The sequence below is a fragment of the Anas acuta genome, chromosome 4, assembly GCF_963932015.1.
Source record: "Anas acuta chromosome 4, bAnaAcu1.1, whole genome shotgun sequence".
NCBI classification, from domain to species: Eukaryota; Metazoa; Chordata; class Aves; order Anseriformes; family Anatidae; genus Anas; species Anas acuta.
Genome location: NC_088982.1, coordinates 8,648,535 through 8,669,804, shown reverse-complemented (window position 1 = coordinate 8,669,804; position 21,270 = coordinate 8,648,535). Strand labels below are relative to the sequence as shown.

The 21,270-nt window shown below is 50.6% G+C and overlaps 1 protein-coding gene across 4 annotated transcripts in view; it reads right to left on the bottom strand.

Annotated features, from left to right (window-relative positions):
* Positions 1 to 19,909, bottom strand: part of NAT8L (N-acetyltransferase 8 like) — a 30,208-nt gene extending 10,299 nt beyond the window's left edge. For 2 of the 4 annotated variants that reach the window (XR_011095781.1, XM_068679701.1), the window contains exons 1-2: positions 19,297 to 19,831; positions 17,928 to 18,092 (exon numbers count right to left, since the gene is read on the bottom strand). Coding sequence is in view for 3 of the 4 variants with exons in the window: in XM_068679701.1 (XP_068535802.1) it covers positions 17,928 to 18,092; positions 19,297 to 19,621 (490 nt within the window). In the remaining variant the exon portion in view is untranslated. Of the gene's footprint in view, positions 1 to 16,876; positions 17,091 to 17,623; positions 17,715 to 17,927; positions 18,093 to 19,296 lie in introns of those variants that run through there. The other 2 variants (XM_068679702.1, XM_068679703.1) reach the window with 2 other exon arrangements.
* Positions 19,910 to 21,270: the final 1,361 nt, after the last annotated feature.

Genomic DNA, 21,270 nt, shown 5'->3' with positions numbered 1-21,270 from the left:
AGAGGAAAATGAGACATCAGCCTTCCCCACCACCCGGAGCCCTACAGGATTAAATACCACGGGTTCCTACTGCTCTCCAGCGTCCCACAGTGCTCAGGGACAGCTACGCCTAAAACCAGAATTTAATGGCAAAGCAAAGCTCTGACTTGGCTTTTTTGCTGATGCGACAGAAAACACGCACATTTGGGGATTTTTTTTTTAAATCCATCTTTTCCTATTAAATTTCCAGGGGAGCAGGCAAAGCCCTGCTGCCCCAGAACTGCCTCTCTGCGCCTGTGCTCAGGGCACAGAGCCAGAGCAAGCCCATCGCTTCCCTTCACGGGGCTGGGGATCAGCTACCACCTACTGCTGGTGCCAGTTTTGTGGGGTTCACTCCCCTGGGATAGTTTTCAGCAGGAGCTCACCCCATTGGAAACCTCACCCTGAAGCAGACCGGCCTTTTCCCTCTTTCTTCACGGAAGGCACTGCTATGGCTGCAGCCCTGTGGCTGAGCTCTGATTTCACATCCAGGCAGCACACAAGCCAAGCAACTGAACTGAGAGCAGGCTGGGTGCATGCATGCTGGTTTCCAGCCTTTTCCCCTTTGCAGCAGCTCCAGGAAGGAGCAGATGCCCAGGGAAGAGGCACTGCCAGCTCGCACCGCCAGCAAAATGAGGGCAACTCACCCTCTTTCAGAGGTGGCGACTTTCACGGCTACTTGTTGAATGTCCCTTCCAGACAGACATGATATCCCTTCAAGCACGGTTTAGAAGGATTGTGATTTTTGGTTCTGCTTTAGTGTGTCACCACGGCACGGATGTGAGCAATTCCCCTACTGGCTCGGAGCTGTCGCAGGCAACATCCTCAGAATACCCTCCGAGCAGGGAGACAGAAGGATGCTGATGGCATGGGAAACTCTGGCCGGGCCTCCTCAGCATTAAAAACTGCAAATCCACATCCCTGGCAGAGATGGGACTTGCAGCTGTGCTGTGGGAGGAGGTGGAGGTCTCAGTGTGTACCTTCAGCGCTGGCTGGGAGGAGCAAGAGCCTTGCCTCGCACTGCAGCATTGCAAGCCCCCATCCTCGACCTTCCCCTGGGTCACTAAGGTAGGGGGAAAAGGGCAAGAAACAAACAAAAAAAACCAACAGCCCAGCACTTCCCATGGGGCAGGATCTGCAGCTCCTCACTCATATCACACACAAAAGCCTGCCAAAACTGACAGGCTTGCTAATCCCAGCTGCAAAACATAGATGCCCCGAACTCCTTGCTACAACCCACTGACATCCTGTGACCCCATGCAACAGGAATATCAGGGCAGAGGGAACACAACACGCTGCCCCATCACAGAGCTTTAAATATTTGCTCCCAGAGTCCATCGCCCAGCCTCCTGTGAGGGTTTGTGCAGCCTGAGCTGGGCGGTGCACAGGGAGCCTGCAGGGGCTGTGCTGCACCCGCACTGCAGCTGTGCTACTCCTGTTTTTATTAAAAAGCCCCAAAGCTCGGTGCCTCACCTCTCCTCCTGCCAGCACTATTTATATAAGCAGCTTTCAGTGCTTGCTGCAGCAAGCGGACGAGTCCCCAGCCCAAAGCTGACGGTGTCCTGGCCATGCATTGCTGATGCTATTTGAACCCCCAGCCTTTCATCCTGCCTCCTCCTTCCCCTCCATCCTCAGCAAAACAAGGGGCAGACCAGCCAAGTTAAATCAACGTCAAGTCAGAAAGGAAATTTGGGTGCTGTGAAACAAGTGCTGCTAACCAGGGCAGGAGGGGACTGTGCCTGTGAAGCAGGTTATTTCTCCTTACCTCCACTCTTCCCAGGTCTTTGTTTCTCTCCCTTCTACCTTCCTAGTTGCCCTTGGCTTCAAGCAGGGCTGAATAACAGCTCCAACAACTTCTGCTAATAACTCTACACTTGACTTCAGTTAAAAAGGCATTCCTGGAGGGCTCCTACAAAACAATGGCATTTCTGAGTAGTTTACAGCCGTGGAAAGCGGATGAGATGCGAGATACCCTGCCTTGACACTCCTGACACCCACGAGCATCCCTCTGCAGCAGACAAGGCACAGACATTGGAGCAAAAAAAAAAAAAAATAATGTCAGGGACACACAAGAATTACCCATGCATGAAATTAGAAACGCTGTGGGACCCCTTCCTTCACATAAATAACTCCACGCAAGCTACCAGCGGAGGATTCATCGCCTCGCCATAAATAACCCCCGGCTGGAAGGGCGCAGGGCCGAGCATCCGCGTGCGGGGGGCGGGTGCCAGGGGCTGATTCAGGGGACACCCGAGGGACAGGCGACGAGATCACCTGCACAGCACCAGGAGAGATGGATGAGCTGCCACCAGCCCCGGCTGCCTCTCCATCCGCCTCCTTTTTCATCTCTGCTCCCTTTCATCTCTTTTTTTTTTTTTTCTGCCCGCTGCCGCTCCACGTTAGAGGCCGACCAAACCACCCCCGATGCTAGGAGGGTTTTTAGCAGTGTCACCGGACTGCAGGAGGATCGAATGCTGGCTCCTTTCCCAGGACAGCAAGGAAGGGAGGCCGGCAGTACACCCGGCTGTGCCAAGGGCCAGAAGGGCACCGGCCCCACACGTGGGACGGGGGTGGTGGCGAGGTGTGGACATTGCCCGATGGAGCTGGCCTGTCCCCAAGAGCACCCTGCTAGTTTGTCACAAGTATTTCTTTCTGGGGTGCCAAAGCCCCTCAAAAAAATCCCTGAGATGTCAGCAGCTAGCCACAGTTTGCTTTCACAGGTTTTTGACTGGAGACAAGAAGAGCACGTTGTGCAGCAGCCAGATCTCTGAAAGCAACCAGGTTTGGGCCGACACCTCCCACTGTCCCTGCTGGAGACGGGACCCAGCAGGCATCACTGATCACCTCAAAACCTTTGCTTAAAACCTCCCCCTGTTCCTCTGGACCACAAGGCAGCTCCTACCCACACACCTTTCCCCTCTGAAGCCTCACGAGGACCCAACCTGGATCGACAAGGGCCCCATGTCAGCACGTCATGCTCTGATTTCCCAAAAAGCCTTCAGTCCCCAGGGCCCAGAGCATCCCTGCTCCGTCCATCAGCACATATTTAGCTGTCTGTGTCCCTCTGCTCCCTGCTGTGCAGTGAGGAGACCAAACTACCAGCCTAGCCCTTGTGATCCACCCGCTACGCCACCAGGAGAAAGCACAGCCTGGGAAACCAGGCAGCGGCTGGGTTTTTGCATGAAAGATCAACAGTTATCAGTAAGCAAATGATTAAATAGCTTAAAGGAGCAGCTAGAGACTAAAATATACAATTTTGGCCCAGCGTTTTCGAGCTGCGTGATGACTCCCCCCAGACCAACATCACTGGCTGAGCAGAAGGGACTGGTCTGCACAGAGTGACAAAAAATGGGTATTTAAAGTATTTGCAGAGCAGATGTTCCCTATGCATCCCAAATCCTCGCTAAGCCTATAAATTGTGGAGTCAGACCTTAAGTAAGCCAATGCCTTTAGTATTTAGGCTGTTCTTAGCTAGAATTTTAAAGGAGGCAAGGAAGCAAGACTTTCTGCCAGCTTTGCTAGCCTGCATCCTTCCCAGTAACCGCTCCAAATGACTGCTGTTACAATTAGCTTCTTGTTAAATCAGTTTACAAAATAAAACGTGCTGCTGGTTGTGTTTTAAGCCAGCTTCTTAAAAGGACACCGTTAATGCTCCATCTCCCTCTTCTTATCAATCTTTCACTCTATGGCTTTATTGCTTTCTGAAAGGTACTGAACTTACACTGCAGTACATTCCACTTCCAAACACTGAAAAAACTGGAAAATCGAGAATTATTGGATGTTTTACAATTCATTATTTGCTGGCTGGCTTCTGCTTTATGGGTATTACTGTAAAAAGGCACTGAGCGGCATCATCAAATGACTCCGTTTTCGCTTAGCAGTTGGCCTAGACATAAATCACATGGGGAAAATGGGTAGAATCGATCTTATTTTAGCCATCTATCATTACTCGTCTGGTCTAAATTTAGCCAAGCCTCTCTTCAGTTGAATAGAATCGCATGTACCTACACAGGAACTGCACCAAATGCTTCACAGCAAAGGGAGAAACTAACACTACATTTACTTAAGGTTAAATAATAAAAGTGGTTCTGATCTCTGCAAGGACTTCTGAGGAGTTTTATGCTGCTCTAACAGAGGTCAGCAAACTTTTCGGCGAGATAGCCACCAGGAGAGCCTCCCCTTGGCAAACAACCACTGCAAAGCCTGCCCAGAGCTCTGCCAATGACCACTTTTAACCAGGAATGAGGTCGGCAAAAGGAATTGCACCCAGACCTAGGTGCAAGCTTGGGATCCAGTATAATGATGCTTTAATACAGAATAATCTACACAGGTAGAGCTCTGGAAGGGGCCTCCCCTACTCAACAGGGAGCCCACCTAGCTGTATGTAAGAAGAGGGGACTAAAAACATTTACTTATTTAGAAAATGGAAACCAAAAGAGTCCCACCTGCAGAAGTCATTACATTTCTGACTACTTTCAGGGGCATCAAGGAAGCCCGTGCTACAGACATGATGCAAAAGGGCAAATTCATGATTTGGAAGTGTTCAGCTGTATGCCAAGTGGACGTCTACATCCAGCCAAAAGATGCTGTATGGCACCTGTAAACAGTCCTGAACAAGTTTGCTGTTGTGTTTTCCTTTAGCTCATTAATAGGAAATGTTCCTGTTGCCCTCAAAAGCCTCTGAATGGGGACCTCATTACTACAGCAACTGATGAGCAATAATTAGGAGTAGTAATTAGCAATAGCTTATGGTGCAGACATGCTGACCAGGAAAGTCTCAGACCCCAGGGCAGCTCCTCTGCTTCAAGAGGCGCATTGGGAACTTACAGCAGGGAATGTTTCACTCAACTCCACCTGGCAAAGGGAAACTTCCACTGCACTCCCCCAAAACACAATAAATACGATTGCTCCACTAAAAGCTTTTCTTTCTGCACATGACTGGAGTTTCACAAGAATCCTATCTCGTTGCGAACACAATGAATCAAACCTCCCCAACCTCTGCCTTCCCATTGTATTAAGAATTGACTGGAGTGAAAGAGCAGCCATAAGCAGTCACATTTTCTCCAAAACCCCACTGAAGAATTCATAGAGGAAGGCAGGAAAAAAAGGAAAAAAATGTCAGGGCACAGATTTGATACAAACTGCAGGTTGAAGGCAGTCAGTAAGTGGCTTGATCTCCTCAAGCCTATTGCTAGCAACAAGTATTTCTTCCTATTTCTAGCACGGCAGCTTGAAATGGTGCTGAACAAGTACGACAATGCTCCCGTCCCATAGCTCAGGCATCAGACAAGGCCACCAGTGACAATCAGCTGGGACCTGCCACCCCACCACGGGATGAAGCTGCCATCCTGAGCTGAGCCCCCACAAACCATCACAGTGGAGTGGGAAGGGGGGAGAAAAGCAACTTCCACACATAGCAGGCCAAGAAAAAAGGGTCGGACCCAACCCTTTTGGCAGCTGCAGATGCCTCCTTGCATTTGGGCCCTCCAGGAACGGAGAGCAGTTAGTAACAGCAGCGAACTGGCAGAAATGTCAGACGAGACAATCCAGAGGCAATCCAGTCCAAGAAGCCCGTGAATGCTCCCTGCAGTGCCCCCCACGGACTTGGGCTGTCAATTAACACCCTTCTTGCCTGCAGACCTTTTATTTTTCTAGATTTGCCATAAATGCTCACTCCCTGGAGGGCTGTTCTATTTATACCCAGCACAGCTAAATCTGGCCCTGGGGTAAGGTTGTTGTGTTCCACCTGCACACACCAACGCGCAGGGCTTTTCTCTCCTCCCTTGCACGCTGTCAGCAGCCTTGCACATCACGGAGATCAAGCACTGAAGCAGCTTGTGCAAGACTTGGCTTCTTTCTGGCATGTAATAATGAAAACAAAGGCTCTCATTGCTTTCTTCTTCCATCCCACCATGTGCAGACCCCACCAAGACCTGCACATTGCTTTGATCTTTAACTCTCAGCAAACCGTGCTGCACGTGAAACCACAGCCCTGCCACGCCGCAGAAAACAAGCACCTTGAGGCTCACTTGTTGAGAACATGCTCCTACGCCTCATCAAGGCCAACGTGGCTGGGGTGTAATTACACTGAACCCCGCTACGTCCAGGCGGAAACTAGCACATCTGTCGAGTATGGCACCAAAAGAAGATTGCGCATCCATAAATACATGGACATCTGCCCAGCTGGGCAGACAATGGACCTGTCGTGGATGATGTGTTAACGTGAAATGAAAATTGCATGCATAAATGTCTACATCTCAAAAATGAAAAAAAGGGAAAAACACAACAAATAAAAAAAAACCCTTTGGCATGTGCTCAGACCACCACACCAACCACTCTGACCAAAACCCCTAGAGAAACCTATACCAGTTCTTCCCAAATTTGCAGCGACCGCCTAACATCGCATGCCCAACATCCCCACGAATGGGGTTCCTTCCCCTTTGGCCCCAAACTGAACGCCGGTCACGAGACCAAGGACTTTAAAGAGCTCTGTGAAATAACCAGCGGAGCAGGCAGAGAGCTGAGCACAGAGGGCGACGCGTGGCAGTGAAAGCAGAGACCTGCAGGCAGCACATCATCTGGCTCGTGCCCTGGGCCTTGCTGAAGGAGGATCCACTCATCCATGTGAGCAGCAACCTCAACCAGGAGAGACGCAAATCCACAGAAATGGGGTAGAAATGCAGAATTTTGAAGATCGGGTGGATTTTCCCTACTATAAAAGCAACACTAAATATATACAAAACCCCCAATATGAAGAGCAAAATGAAATTAAGAGCAGGTTTCTGACTGAAACAACTCCTTCTGACGTACCAAAGTTTTCCCTAAAACACCACACACTCATCTCGCAGCTAACTCAAACTGGAGGCAGGTTTACCCCATGTCACTGCATTTCCCATTCATGCCACAGGTTTCTGTGAGGATCAAAGCAGCACGTGGACCTGTGCTGAAGGACGTCCCTAACCATGCTTTTAACTCCTAACACAGGATAAGGGCTTCAAGCACACGGTTAAGTTAAAGCAAACGCTCCACCGAATCTTTAAGCTAAGCTCTCTTGAAGCTCAACTTCAGTAAATGTGGGGAGGTTTGTTTTTTTTTGTATATATATATATATATATATATATATATATATATATATATATATATATATATATATATATATATAATGAGAATTTCACTGAAATCTTCTTTAGCTGTTTGCATTATCCATGAAAAATGTTCCCACTTCTCAAAAAAAAAAAAAAAACAACAACCTTGCAGATGCTTTGATGCTTTTCAGAGTACTGAAGGCTCACCAAAAAAGCACTGTAAAACTCGATGATGGCTTATTTCTGCACAAAAATCTCCGCACAGCTTGATGTTATCCTCTGAACATTCGCAGGTTCCAAAATCAAACCTGACGTGTATTTTCGTAGCCATTAAGTGAACCTAGTCGACTGTACAAGCAGCACAAGTTTGAAAAGGTGTTTCAAGAACACCCCTTTGGACTTTTTAAAATAAAAATCCACCTGAACTCTCATTACCACGCCATTCTTACAATATCTTCCCCCCCCACTTGCTTTCCCTCTCTCCCAAGCAATCCCACCCCCAGTGACGTTCCGACGGCGATGACTTTACCAAGACTCTCACGTGGCTGAGCCACTGAATTGTGGTTATGGAAGACAGCAGCTGAGCAGCTGACATGCTTTTACAGCTCTAACCAACCATTATCTAAAATTGGTTAGCGCTTGAAAACGGCAGGTGCTCCAAAACCAGCCCGATTTGAAAAGCTTCTCCTTGTAGCTCTACTAAATACATTATTTTAAATTGAAAGACGGCGTATTTAGGTCTTCCCTGGATTCCCACTTGAAGTGTTACACGGGGTTTCTGATGCTGCTAGCTAGTTCCAGGGAGGAGGAACAGATTTGGCACCTCCAAAAAAAGAACAAAAAGCCCTGATCGCAGCAAAGGACTTTTTACATTTTTTTTCCCCCCGTATTCTGACCATAATAATGATTTTCTACACTCCATTAAAATGCTAAGACTGGGTTTTTGGGAAAGAGTCATCATGGAAAATGATCAATAGGCCATGTCCAGATACATCTGAGCAAGGCAGGTCGGAGGTTTAAAGAAGGTGTAAGAAATCCTGTTGTTGGCAGTTCATTTGCCTTCAGGCAAAATGTTCTCTCCCCACCACATGGGTTTATGCGCTGACACACTGTGTTTTCAGCTTAGCAGACACAATATCCTCGTGCTGCTGACTTGTATTTGTTTTCTCATTTTTGTTATTCCGAGCATTTTACCAACAAAAATAAATCCTTGTGCTCACCATGCAGGATATCTGAATGACACGCTACGAAAGAGGAGAACCGCCTGTGGAATGAAATTAAGCACAGGGATGTAAGCACAGAATTTAAAAACATAACAGGGGGAGGAGGGAAAGCTCAGAGACACGCAAAGGGAGGTATTAGTGGTGTGGGACCACCATTTTGGGAACTGCTACAAGTGACAAATGAAGCAAGGGCTGGCCCAGACAAACACACGGCGGAGTTCAGCACAGGGATGGGCAAAAGAGCCAAGCAGGATCCAGAGGAGAAAAACCAAAACCACTGCAGTCTGACACAAGGCTGAAAAAAGTGGGATAAAGAACTGCAGTGGCAGGGGAAAAACGGAAAAAAGCAACAACTGAGAAGCCTCTGTTGGTTCGCCATAGCTGCTGTTACGATTTGCGAGCAGTTTGTGTGACTGCTGGATGCGAGGAGCGCCAGGGAGCCATGCATGGCTGGCCAGCCGGTCCAGCACCCCCACTTCAGCCAGCATCTAGTGCAGAGACCGAGAGCTGTGACTGTAAAAAGCAAATAAAGCTGCACCTCTGATGCTGGTTTCCAAGTCAGGATTCAAGCACGTTGGCAAGAGAGCGCTGGAGCAGCTTGTATAGCAATTACTGGTGATCGAGAGTAAGTCCAGGCAAGTAGTTTACTTAAAAATGCATTTTTTTGTCGATTCAAAACAAGTTACAGGTCTGTCCTGAATTCACCAAAAGTCTTCAGCCAGGAAAAAAAAACACGCATGAAATCCAGACTGGCACTGCTCCTGCTCACGGCTCGTCCCCACATCGCTGATGGGCTACTGGGATTTTGGATTGGGTCCCCCCCAACACAACCTCTTTGACTTCTACACCAGGATAAAATGCCTCTATTTATCATTAAAAGGGGGCTGGGATCCAGGTGGTCCCAGCACTGGCTTTGTCTGTAATAATGCCATACAAAAACCGGAGTCCTTACAGCACGGTATTTAGGGTGCCTGTCTGGGAGATAACATGGCTCTACTGTAATCAGCTTTTTTTTTTTTTTCTTTAAGCATATACCTGGAGCTGGTCTTTGCTTCGTAACAAAGCCCGTAGCAAAGCCAAGACTTGTTTCAGGCTGAGGAAAGCATTACATTCACCACTAAACACAGATTTTTGGTTCCTCACAGTGAGCACAAAAAAAAAAAGAGGGAGCAGTAAATCAGTTTAATTTCAACCAAAACTATTTTCCCTTTTATTTTCTAGCTCCTGAACAGAAGAATCATCTTCTCATAAAACCCTTTTTTTTTTTCAGTTTTGCCACTTAGATAAAATCTCCAAGCAGTACATGAATTTTAAGTGACAAAATTGTTACTTGCAAGTTATCACTGCAAGCAGTACCCACTAACGTGAGACCAATGTGTTGCATTTTTCTGTTAGCTTGTATAAGTGTAAACTGTTGCAAATATGATTTATAATAGTAATATCTCACATAGCCATTTAAAATATAAATATACGACACATGTTCCCTGCCACCTGTCTTGAACAGGCTTTAACTCACAGAATCCCTTTTAAAAGCACAAACCCAGCTTGGCTTTAAACTCTGCATGGTCCAGGTCAAAATTTCAGGATTATCCTTTAAGGAACAACACCTTCAGCTCTGGAAAGAAGCAGCCGTCAAGCAGTTATAGAAGATGCTAAATGATACAGGATGTGCTTTCATAAATACTTAATTGATCGCTGGGGTCCAGCGGGTCAATAGACTACTTAAAAGAATGGCTCGAAGCCATCTGTAACAGACACCGTGGCACACACCTGTCTCTAACCCAACCAGCATGAACTGGTTTTGGTTCCTTAATAAAAAGCAAGGTTGAGGCTTCTTGGTGATTCCAGTTTGCCTTTATCACCAAAAAAATCAACAAATCTTGTTATTGGCACCGCTTACAAATGAGGGATTTGTGAATAGAAGCTATGCAAGACGCTCTGCTATCTTTGGATTCGCTTGAAGACTGCTTTCATTAGCCACCTGTCAGGAAAAAAATGATTCCTCAGCTTCCTACGGGGGGGGGTTAAAACAAAAAAAAAATGAAAAAAAATAAAAATATGCTTTGAAGCTCCCTGTTTCACTGATGCAGAAAGAAACAACAAAGGCCACGCATCACGGAACCAGACACTGGCAAAATTCTCCACGAAGCCTCTCCTGCGGATGGAAGAAAGCAGCACAAAGCAGGCTATTATTTGTAACAGATCCTCAGCACTGCGTTACCAAACCACAGGCATGGGCTCTGCCATGCCTGTCAGTACCAGTGAGCACCCCAGGGCAGGATTCCCCCGCTGCCATCACCAGCAGCTTGCCCATCTTGGGCCAGGCACGAACCTCCCAGCAGCTGGGAAAAGCCCATTCCCAGCCCAGGGACTTGGATGAAGATTTAAGCCCGCAGAAGGAATCTACTGTGAAATTTGGAGAGTTTGGGCTGGTTGAAAATCACTCCGGGTGCTTCGGTATTTATGTAAAAGACTGGTTTTTGGTGTCCCTTCAAAAAAACTTAGAGGCTTTAAGATACAGAGATGATAATTTCTGAAGTATTCAGGCACCTGGCTGTGCACACAGGGATCACAGACACTCCTGAAAAAAAACTAAAAATCTAAATATAATGCCGCTGGTGCTTGGGAACAAGATTCCAGCTTGGGCTGCTACTTCCAAAATTCAGGGTAAGAGGGGCTCAGAGCTTCATACTTTTAGATCTCTCACTGCTAATCAGGTACCCAATGTGGAGCCAATTCTGAAAGCCTTCAGCTGAAACATATTTTGGGGTAATTGTTTTAAATCCCAGCTACTCCAAAGAAAGTGAGAGGAGGAGGAGCCATTGACTGCACAGTTAAACTTGTTGAGAAAGTTCTGTATTCTTCCTTAGGTTTATTCGCTGAGACAGTCACGAGAAGTTGTATGCAGCCAAAACATCAGAAACCAACCAACTGCAGAGAAAAAGCAAAAAAAAAAAAATTGCTCAAAGCCAGACAAAACCAGAAGGCCTGATGTTGCTGCCCTGTTCACACTCACAAGCGCAGCTCACGTTTGGCAGTCCTGAGGAGCTAACGGTGCCTAAAAAACTGCTGACGTTCAATTCACACAACTTATTACTTCTTGTATCACAGATTAATTAAGAGCACTTGCACGTACTGGGTTTTTAAATACCTGCAGACAGAGCTTGCTTTCAGCAGCGCCATACCCCCAAGTCATGGCTACCAATTTAAATACTGCTGCATGAACTGACAGCCACGTCAATTACCTTGAGAGAGAAATTTTGAATGCAAGGGAAAAAAATAGGTTATAGCGCTCTGCAAAATTTACTAGAAAATGTATTTTCATTACATTTTGACATGGGAACGTGCCAAAGCTAGTGGATCTGAAGCGAGGTCTATTTTTGTCTTATGGATATGCATGTTGAGGAGTGGGGTTGTGCATATGTTCCTACTCCAGTAATAAAGAAATGAAAGGAGAGGGGAGCAAGGCTGCAGTGGCTTCCCCATGAACGTGTTTATCCCATTTGTGTCTGCGCTACAGTCCTGAAGAAGCCAGACAATTTCAGTTTTTCCATGGGCAACCCTCTACTTACAGCATTGCTCTTCAAGATTGGAAGTTGTGCACTGCCTAAGCATGCCTAAAACAAGAAAAAACCTCTGAAGACCCAGGCATCACCACCCCCTTCAACCACGTAAACCCACTACAGCCCCACCCAGGTGCTTATCAGCATGAGCACGGGGTTGAGGCAGGGCTTGCTGAGATACCAGAGCAGCTGGGGGCCAGCAGAGCTGGTGTGTCCGTGCTTGGTCTTGTGCTGGAGAAAGCCCTGGGGACGTTCAGCCTCAGGAACATGGCAGGGGGTGGCATGGCAAGGTGTCAGGTCTGTCCCATGTGGGCTCCCGATGACCACAGCAGCAGAGGACCTCGCATGTGGAGCACTAATCATGTCAGAAGAGGTAGCTTTTGGGAGCAGCAACCTGACTTTAATGACATTTTACATGATGCAAATAATAAAATATTTTGGTCAATTACCAACACCAGACAACACACATCCCTAGCACTTGGAAATGTGAGCTGCTGTTTATTGCTTCCCGAGTTCAGCTCAAGACAGGCACTGAGTGTGAGAAATACCAGAGCAGGCAGTTCCAGTTCAGCTAAGGTGTAAGTAACCAAAAAACGACGCTGGGAATTGTTAAGCACTCTTCTAGCAGGAGGCCAGTCTGAAATATCTTCAGTGCATTTTATAGCGGAAAGCATTGTGTCTGAAGCTCTCTCATCCTAATCTTGCAAGATCTCTCTGATGTGCAGATCTCATCTCTTGAAGCATCACCATTGAATGGTCAAGATGCCACCACTGAAGACACTTAGAAGAAAGGCCCTTCAACTCCAAAAGATGAGACCTGACCTCCACTCCCAGCTCTGGTGGGAGCAGAGCTGAGAAATGCTGCGGCTGGGATCAGGACACAGCCTCTCCTCTGGGTTTTCTACAACCACTCCAAGCCCCAGGCTGGACTCCCCAGCTCTCCGTGAGCAGCGGCATGCACGAAAATCCTGACCCACGACAGCCAGTGCAGGGGTTTGGCAGATGCCCGAGGTCAGGGCGCTGCAAAGCCAGCAAGAAATGCTGAAGATAGGGATGCCTTAGATTCCTGCTGCCTCTCGGGCATGGGCAAGCAGGGCAGGGCTCTCCAAAAACACATTCCTGCACTGGGAAGCAGCAGCCCCGAGCCCCCTCCCGGGGTCAGGTAACTAAGCCCTGGCTTTGCAAAGCAAGAGCTGCTCTATTCTTTCAAAACAATGTTATCAGTGGGCAGCGTCCCTCCTGCTTATCTGGCGGCTCAGCTGCTTGCTGAGTTACCCAGAATGTGGAAGAACTGGAGCCTGGGGGGCTCCATCCACCTCCCTGCCGCAGGCCATCGCCCCCATCATGGGGAGGAACCCCCCTGGCTTGCACAGGGTGAGGCAGAGCAACCACAGCTCCCAGACCAAGGCTCCTCCCAAGGTGGTCCCTGTATTTTCCTCATGGTCCCCACATTGGCCTGGTACCCCAAAACACCAGCATGCCTGGGGAAGGGCCAGCCAAGATGGGGCCACTCACCCCACCAGTGCCCTCCAGGTTTGGCAGCACAGAAATTGCAAAATTTCTCAGTCAGGTGCTTGTCTCCTTACATGCTCAGGTCAGCCCTTCTGGTGTCAGCTCTGCTCTCTGGCATGAAACGCCCTTTGCCCAGCCCAAGAGCACAACTGAAATACCCATTCTGCAGCCAGATGTCCCACCGAACACAAGAAGTGCCTGGAAAGGAGAGAGCAGGGCTGCCATGAGCAGGGTGTCACCTCCTCACAAACCCTCTCTGAGCCCACCCCAGCTGGCATCCCAGGAGGACATGAGCCCGAGATCTCTGCTGAGAAGGGCACAACATCTCTTTTGGGCCACCTGAGAGACATGCTGCCCATGAGCAGCAGGGATTGTACCCTCATGAGCCATCCCTGTTTTAGGATACCAGCGTAACCTATTCATGTACCAGGTGTGAAGGAAACCCACTCTGCCCTGCCCATCAGGACAGCCGCCTCCCTGTACACAACTAGCAAGGAGAAAGTCCAAGATGGGGACTCAGAGGAGGTGGCAGAACCGCTCCCTCCAGCCCTGCCCACACCACCACAGAGTGATGGCTGCAGACACTCAGCCACCACCAAAAACCACAGCTGCCAGCCTGGTGTGTTGAACCTAACCCGACATATCCCGCAGCAATTCCTCAGCTTAATCGGCTGCACTACACAAGGCAGGTGCCCTCAGGCCTCCACCAGCTCTAGCAGCCACAGCTCTTCAAGTCACCTTCCCGCCCTGCTAGGGCAGAGGCCTACAAGGAGATCTTCACACTACTACCACCACACGCACCCATACAGCAGGTCAGGACAGACAGCAGCAGGAGATGAGGCCTGAAACTACCACAAGAAGACACGTCTGTTCATCCACAGAAGCTCTGCTCATTCGGGAGGGCAGTGGTTTCACGCCAGAAGCAAGGAGCTCTGGTTTCCATCAGCACTCCAGCGGAGACCTCAACCTCGCAAGAATCTTTCCAACACACAAACCACCGCAAAAATACACAAAACAACCAACTGTGACAGAAGCTTGAAGAGACACTGTAAAATTGATTAGTCGACAAAACCATCAGACCATAAAAGAAGCTCCAGCTGTGCTCCTCTTATTTGCGTAGAGCCCTGCCTCCTGCATTTCTCTATTTAAAATTAATATATTTTTTTTTTCATTTACTAGAGCCCAAGTTACTCTGGTTGACAATTAAGCCCATTATCCAATTCCTTCCTTTTCTACCGCCCCAGTGCCTTTTTTTTTTTTTATAAAGAAAATAAAAGCCACCAGTAAGTGCTACTTTAAACGAAAAATGCAAGCTAACGAAGAGCTTGCGAAGGCTGGGCCATTCAATCCTCTGTTTAAGATCCCGATCCAGTACACAACTCAACACCAACAACTCCTTTGAAGTCAACAGCAATTCAAGTCAATCCACTGCCTAAGAGCTTAGTTAAACTCTGGCCCAAATCTTCTGCCAGAATCTTGGTGTAAGTGTAGGAGGACAAGAGAAAACAAAGATTTAAATTTTGGCTAGTGTACTTCAGCAAAATCGCTGTCAGCACATATTTTTCAGTTCATACAAAACCCAGTGGAGGAAATTTAAGACAATAACTAACTTGGAGACTAGTGGGTCAGAAAAACTACAGCAGAAAAAAAAAATATTTGAAAAGCAAGTACCACTAATTGTTAATCTTGGTGCTTATGACAACCCACTACAAACTGCGACCTTTCAGTTCTTGCTCTTAAACTGACCCATGATTTGCACAGCCTGCAAGAATACTTCAGCAAAACCACCAGAAACGACCCATTTCAGTAATTAAAATATTTCAGTAGTTAAAATATTTCCTCCCCAGAGACACCTGCCTGACCAGAGGCTGTTTGCTGTTGATGCTCTGCACAACAGAACCCTGACCCAGGTACTGCAAGCAGCGCACGGCAAACACCAGTTCTTCATGCCATGGATGCCAAGAGCAAAACCTTGGTTTAGCCCTGAGCAGCATCCTGATCAGAGACCTTGAGACCATGTCCCAGCTCTACCGTTGCGTCCGTCACCATGAGAAGCAAGAATTTGTAAACCCACCATGGCAATGCTCCCTTCCTCTGTCTTCTGTGTTGAGGAAAAAAAAAAAATAGCACATAAATAAAGATGCTTCAAAGGAATGAGAAGTTGCCTGGTCATGCTCCCAGCTGAAGCCAGGCCAACCTGGAGTCACATCAGGTTCGTTTTACCTCGTCTAGTCGAGCTCTCAGTATCTACAGCGTCCCTGGGCCCCTATCCCAGCATCTGATTAACCTCCCTGTGACAACTTCTTCCCTAACACCCAACTGAGAAAGTTTTCAGTAATATCTAAGTTGGAACAATAGGCATTGCTTACGAGAATGAGCCCTTCTTGTTCCCACTGCAATAATTTATGTCTGCGTGCTAATTTGCAAACTATCACAATAAAAGACAAACTTGGAAGTTGTTCTATTGTCATTGCTGTCCTTTGTGCAGGGACTGGGGGAGCTGATGTGGCACATTACTGCCTGTTCTCAGGACATTTAAATAGGCAGTGCAAGTGCTAAGCCTCAGAAGTACGTGGAACCGGAGGCTTTTTCAAGACAACTGTCCTTATGCTGCTGTCTTATAGGGAAGAAATACAACTGTATTTGGGGGGAAATGGGTGCAGAGGGCTGGGTTCACGCCTCGTGTGACAGCACCATGCAGCATCACGGCACGGGGATGAGAACCATGCAAAGTGGCACCACGGATGGAGTCAGTCCTGCCAGCCTCCCCTTGGCTTTACCTCATTACGACCCCAGCCAACTTGTGTAATACTACTATCATCAAGCACCTTTCACAAGCACCAACGATCCCATAAATCTGCTTTTTATGGCATGGCAGAAGCCTAATTACACATGATTAAATTCTGTCAAAAATTAAAGCCCACACACTCGCTCTAAAATTGAAACCAGCCCTGTTAGGTCTCAAATAAAAGCAACGCGAATGGTTCAAAGGCACGTTGTCAGTGAGGCTGATCTGTATTACGTTCCTGACCCAAAACAAGCTGGGGGCGTTCCTGACTCTTCATGTGAGCCCGTTTGGTTTATTTTCTACAAATGCTGGTGTTACAAATGCCGGAGCTTGGTTCCACACCCAGCCTGGAATGGCACAAACCCCAAGCCCCAAGGACAGACGTGGCTCAAACACCTCGGAAACCCGCACCGCCTGCTCTTGTTCCCCTGCAGTTCCCCACTGCCTCCTCCAGCACTGGGCTTTGTTGAGCCTCAGCACAGAGCTTCGGGAGCGTTTTGCCACACGCCCTTTTAGTTTTGTGACAACAGCTTGAAGGAAGATTGCGCTTTTTAAGGACACGCGAGCTACATGCAAGTTACACACTGCTTGCTTCACTGTGAATTAAATACAACCCCTGTGTAAGATGGAACAAGATCTGCATGAGATGTGTGCTGTGACAGGGAACAAAATCTGAAGGAAGCACTGTTAGGACATTTTGAGGCTTTTATTACAGGATGAGCATCATTCTAGGTAAATGCAATATCAGAAGTGAGAGGAAGGAAAGTCTGCAGCTGTGGCATGTCCTATTAGTCCTCTAGAAGTGACCAGGAGGAGAGCCTCAGGGAGAGATCTGTCACACGTGGGGAACAGCAATGATGCAGCGAAAACAGTCCCATGGAAAAACAACTGGGTAGGTACCCTGAGAAAACAGAGATTAACGCAGGTGCCTGGCATCACCTCGCTCTCACAGCTCTCCACAGCCACAAAAAGCAAACCTCAGACCCCCCTGGTTTCAGGAGACAGCCCAGGTAGCCCCCTTGCTCTCGTTCTCAACACGGGTCTACGCCTCCAGAAAGGAAACAGCACCTTCCCTGCCTGACAAATTGTGAAGCGCCTTAGTTTATTACAGTTAATCATGTAAGAGAGTCTCTGCAGCTTAATGAGCAAACATTAGCATTAGGTATTATGCTTTTAATTACATGCATGTACATAACAAATGGATGGAGGCAGTATCCCTTTACATACCTGATCTGTGCCTCTTCCAAAACACTTGCGTTAAGGAAGGTTCTTCTTAAATAATACAAGAAAATGTGCACAATCCCTAAAATGGGCTACGCATTTGGGCTAAGAGACCTTTATCTCCCCTTCTTCCCACTCTGAGACCAGCTCCCATGCATGAGGAGCACAGAAACACCCAGGACAAGAAGGGGGCAGACAGCCTGCAGTAAGTACCTGCACTGGGGGGGACGCAGTGCAGCAAGCCCCCAGCAACCATACCCCATCCCTTGGGTGCAGATGGATGCTGCAGAGGATGACTGGACATCTTAGGGAGGGGAAAAAAAATAAATAATAAAAAAAAAAGGGGGCTGGATTTGGGATTTGTGCCTGGTGTGGCCAAAGAGCTGCATTCTGGTGATTCTGGTGACTTTTGAGCTTGCTCAGTGCTGCTGACAGGAGGCAAAGGCGCCAGCAGCACGGAGCAGCCATGTTCCCCAGCAGGGCGGGGGAAGGCTCCCCCCGGGGCACTCGGACTCACCTGGCGGTTTCATGTAATATTGCTCAATATCGGACATGTCCGTATGCAGCGCACAATCGAGATAGTGGAGGATAACTTTTCTACTGAAGTAGTACCTCATGCCCATCAGAAAGATGGGCAAACAGCAGGTCAGCAGGAAGGACTTGGTCACAACAAAGCATATTACTATGGAGATAAGGAAGAGAAATAAACGATACCTGTCAGAAAAGAGAATTTAGTGTTGATTTCGGAATACAAACTCATTTACAAAAAAAATAAATTAATTAAGAGAGCACAGACAAAATAGACATTTGCACACGCAACCACGGCGCAATTCACGCTCTCGGGACTATGGAGCCGAGCGTGTGGCGTCCCCGGGGCTAGGATGCCGGGGGGGAGAGGGGATGCTGGGGGGGCCCCAGACCCCACTTCTCCCCACACCCAGCAAGGCTAAGAAGCAGCTGAGGGGGGAAGACGGCAGGCTGCAGGCACGCCGCTCCGCAGCCATGTGTTTTCCACTGCGGCATTACTATTTCCAGCCCGGGGAAGCAGTGACTGCCGGGGGAGCCACGGCACCCTGCCCACCTCAATGCTTTGGGGGTGGGGGGGGCCTGCAAGATTCAATGGGGGCTTCTGTGGGTGCCCCTTTGTTGGTGGGTTCCCCCAGCACGACCCCTGCTGAGCCCCCCGCACCTCGCTACCTGCTGGGGGTCCCCCTCCAACACAGGGCCTCTTCCCACAGGGCATGGGGGGGGGCACCTGCAGCCACCAAGGGCACGAGAAACCACCCTGGGGGGGTACATTTTGGGGTGTGAGGGGGTCACACGTTCTTATTTGCACATGCGGGGCTCTCGTCAATATTCGCACGAGGGGCGCGCATTATCGCGGATGATTATGGGGGGGGCGCACCTTGCGGGGGTTATTTTGGGCATGCAACCCCAGGAGACGACCCCCCCCACCCCAAAAAAAACCACACTAGGAGGGGTGGGGGGAGCGCTCCCGGCTGTCTCCAAGCAACAGCGGCACGCGGCGGCCCCCCCAAATCCCCCCCGCGCGGGGCTGCGCGGGGGCGGTGCGCTGAGCGCCGGGAAGCGCGCACCGCTCCCCTCCACCGCGCAACCCTCTCTGCGTCCCCCCCCCAATCCCAACCACGAAATAACCTCAAGGACAGCTCTACCCGCATCCCCACGACCCCCACAAATGCCTCTTTTCCCTAAAAACCCGCAGAGGGCTGCGGCTCACCCCCCTAAAAACCCACCCCCCCCCCGGCTGCGCTGCGCCCTCCGCAGCGCTGCGGCTCCGCGGCACCGCGGCGCTCCCTCCCCAATCTCTCCCCCCCACACACACCCCCCAACACCATTTTTTGGGGCCCCCCCAAGCAGGCACTCACCCGCCAGCAGCCCGTAGAGCAGCTGAGTGAGGGGCTGCTGCTTTAACCCCCTGAAGGCCGTGTTGGGGATCCGCTCCATGATGCCCTCGTAGAAGATGCGGCGCACCACCTCCTGCTCGGAGGGGTGGAATTCGCGGATGTACACGTTGTCGCGCCTGGGCTCCTCTTTGGGGGGGCTGAGGGGAGCAGAGGGGGTGCCCGACAAAGTGGGCCACATCTGGGAGGACGAAACAATGATCGTGTCTTTTTTGGAGCCCGGGATCGAGTCATGGTCTTCCGCCACGATCTTGGTCTCACAAACCATCTTGGGAGACAGACAATGCATGCAAACTGCCCGCGGGGAGGGGAAGGAGGAGAAAAACGGGGGAGGAGGGAAAAAAAAAAAAAAAAAAAAGGGAAAGAAAAGGGGGAAAAAAAAAAGGGGGGGGAAGGGGGTGGGGGGGAAGGAGCGGGGCTCGGAGCAGGGCCGGAGACCCGCCAGGCAGCGGCGGGGGCTGCGCGGGGCGCGGAGCGGCGCGGCCGGGCGGGACGGGAGAAAGGAGCTGCGCTGCATTTTGGAGAGGCATTTATAGGGCGGGGGGGCCGCGGGTCCCCGGGGTCCTAGAGCCCCCCGCATTGGCTGCAAGGGGTCGCCATGTGATCGGGGGGGGCGGGCCGCCTCCCCCCCCGCCTCCCACCCACCCTACACGCCCCCCCCCCCTTCCCCTCCTCTCCTCTCCTGTCCTTTCCGAGCAGCCCAGCCGCTTGCAAATTACTACGGCGGGGAATTTGGGGAGGGGGGGGTGGTGGTTTTCGCGTGGGGCCGCGGTGGAAAATACACGCGTGGGGGTGCGGGTGGGGGGGCTGGTTGCGGGAGGGGCTGTGGGTTTTATTCCAGCGTTTTCTGGAAGGGGCGCTGCGGGTGCGCGCAGCCCCACGGGTGGACGCGAACGCGGGTGGGGGCGAGGGGGTTGGGGAGGGGGGGGAAGGTGGCGATGTCCCCGTGTCCCCGCGGGTTGCGGCAGCGTGGGCGCTCCGTGGTGAGTCACTGCACCGCGGGGGCGTGTGTGTGTGTGTGTCCCCCTCCCGGGCCAGAATAACACAGCCCCGCATCAATCCCCTCTCCCCACGCCCCCTCCCCACGCCGCATCTTTGCCCCGGCTCCCTCCCCCCCGAGCCCGCAACTTTTATTTTTTTTTTCCCTGCCGTGCCCACGCTGCGCGGGGAGAGGGGGCGGGGGGATGCGCAGGGAGGAGGAGGAGGAGGAGGAGGAGGAAGATGGGCTCCTCCTCTTCGCAGGACCCGAAAAGCTTCGGCCTCTCCCGGTTGGAACCGGCCGGCATCTGCCCCAGGCATGCGCCGTGCGCGGCCGGTGCGGGATGCGGGGATGCTGCGGGGATGCTGCGGGGATGCTGAGCTCCCCCCCACCCGCACCTCGGGGTCCTCCCCCTCCTCGGCCCGCTGCCGGGGCGCTGCAGAGGCCTCTCCTCTCGCTGGCTGCCCCCCCGGGGGCTCCGCTTGAGCCCCCACCCTGTGGGGTGCAGCCCCGTGCACCCCAAAAGTTTCATCCTTGGAGGCGCACCTGCGAGTCCAGCCCCTTGGCAGGTGGCCCCCTCGCACGCAGCCCCCCCCCCCCCCGAGCTTCATCTGTGTCCCCCCACCCGGTGCACACATCCTGCCACGCTGCCAGCACCCCGTGGGGTTTGTGGGGCTCCCGTGGGGTGCGCTGTGGTCGATCGAGGCTTTGCTTCCAGCCGCTTGAGCCGCCTGTGGGGACTTCACGGGGTTTTTGTTGCTTTACTTTTTGATTAAAAAAGCTCAGAAGTGAGATCACGGAGGGGAGAGGGGGAAAGATTAGGTAAGGGCTTGGAAACCTTCCCACCCAGGAGCCCCCTGGCAGCTCCTCCTTGGGTGGCTGCGGGACCCACTCGTGGCCAGACGCCGCAGCGCTGCCAGCCTGCTCGCAGGGGCTGGCACGGCCTCGCAGCAGGCTCG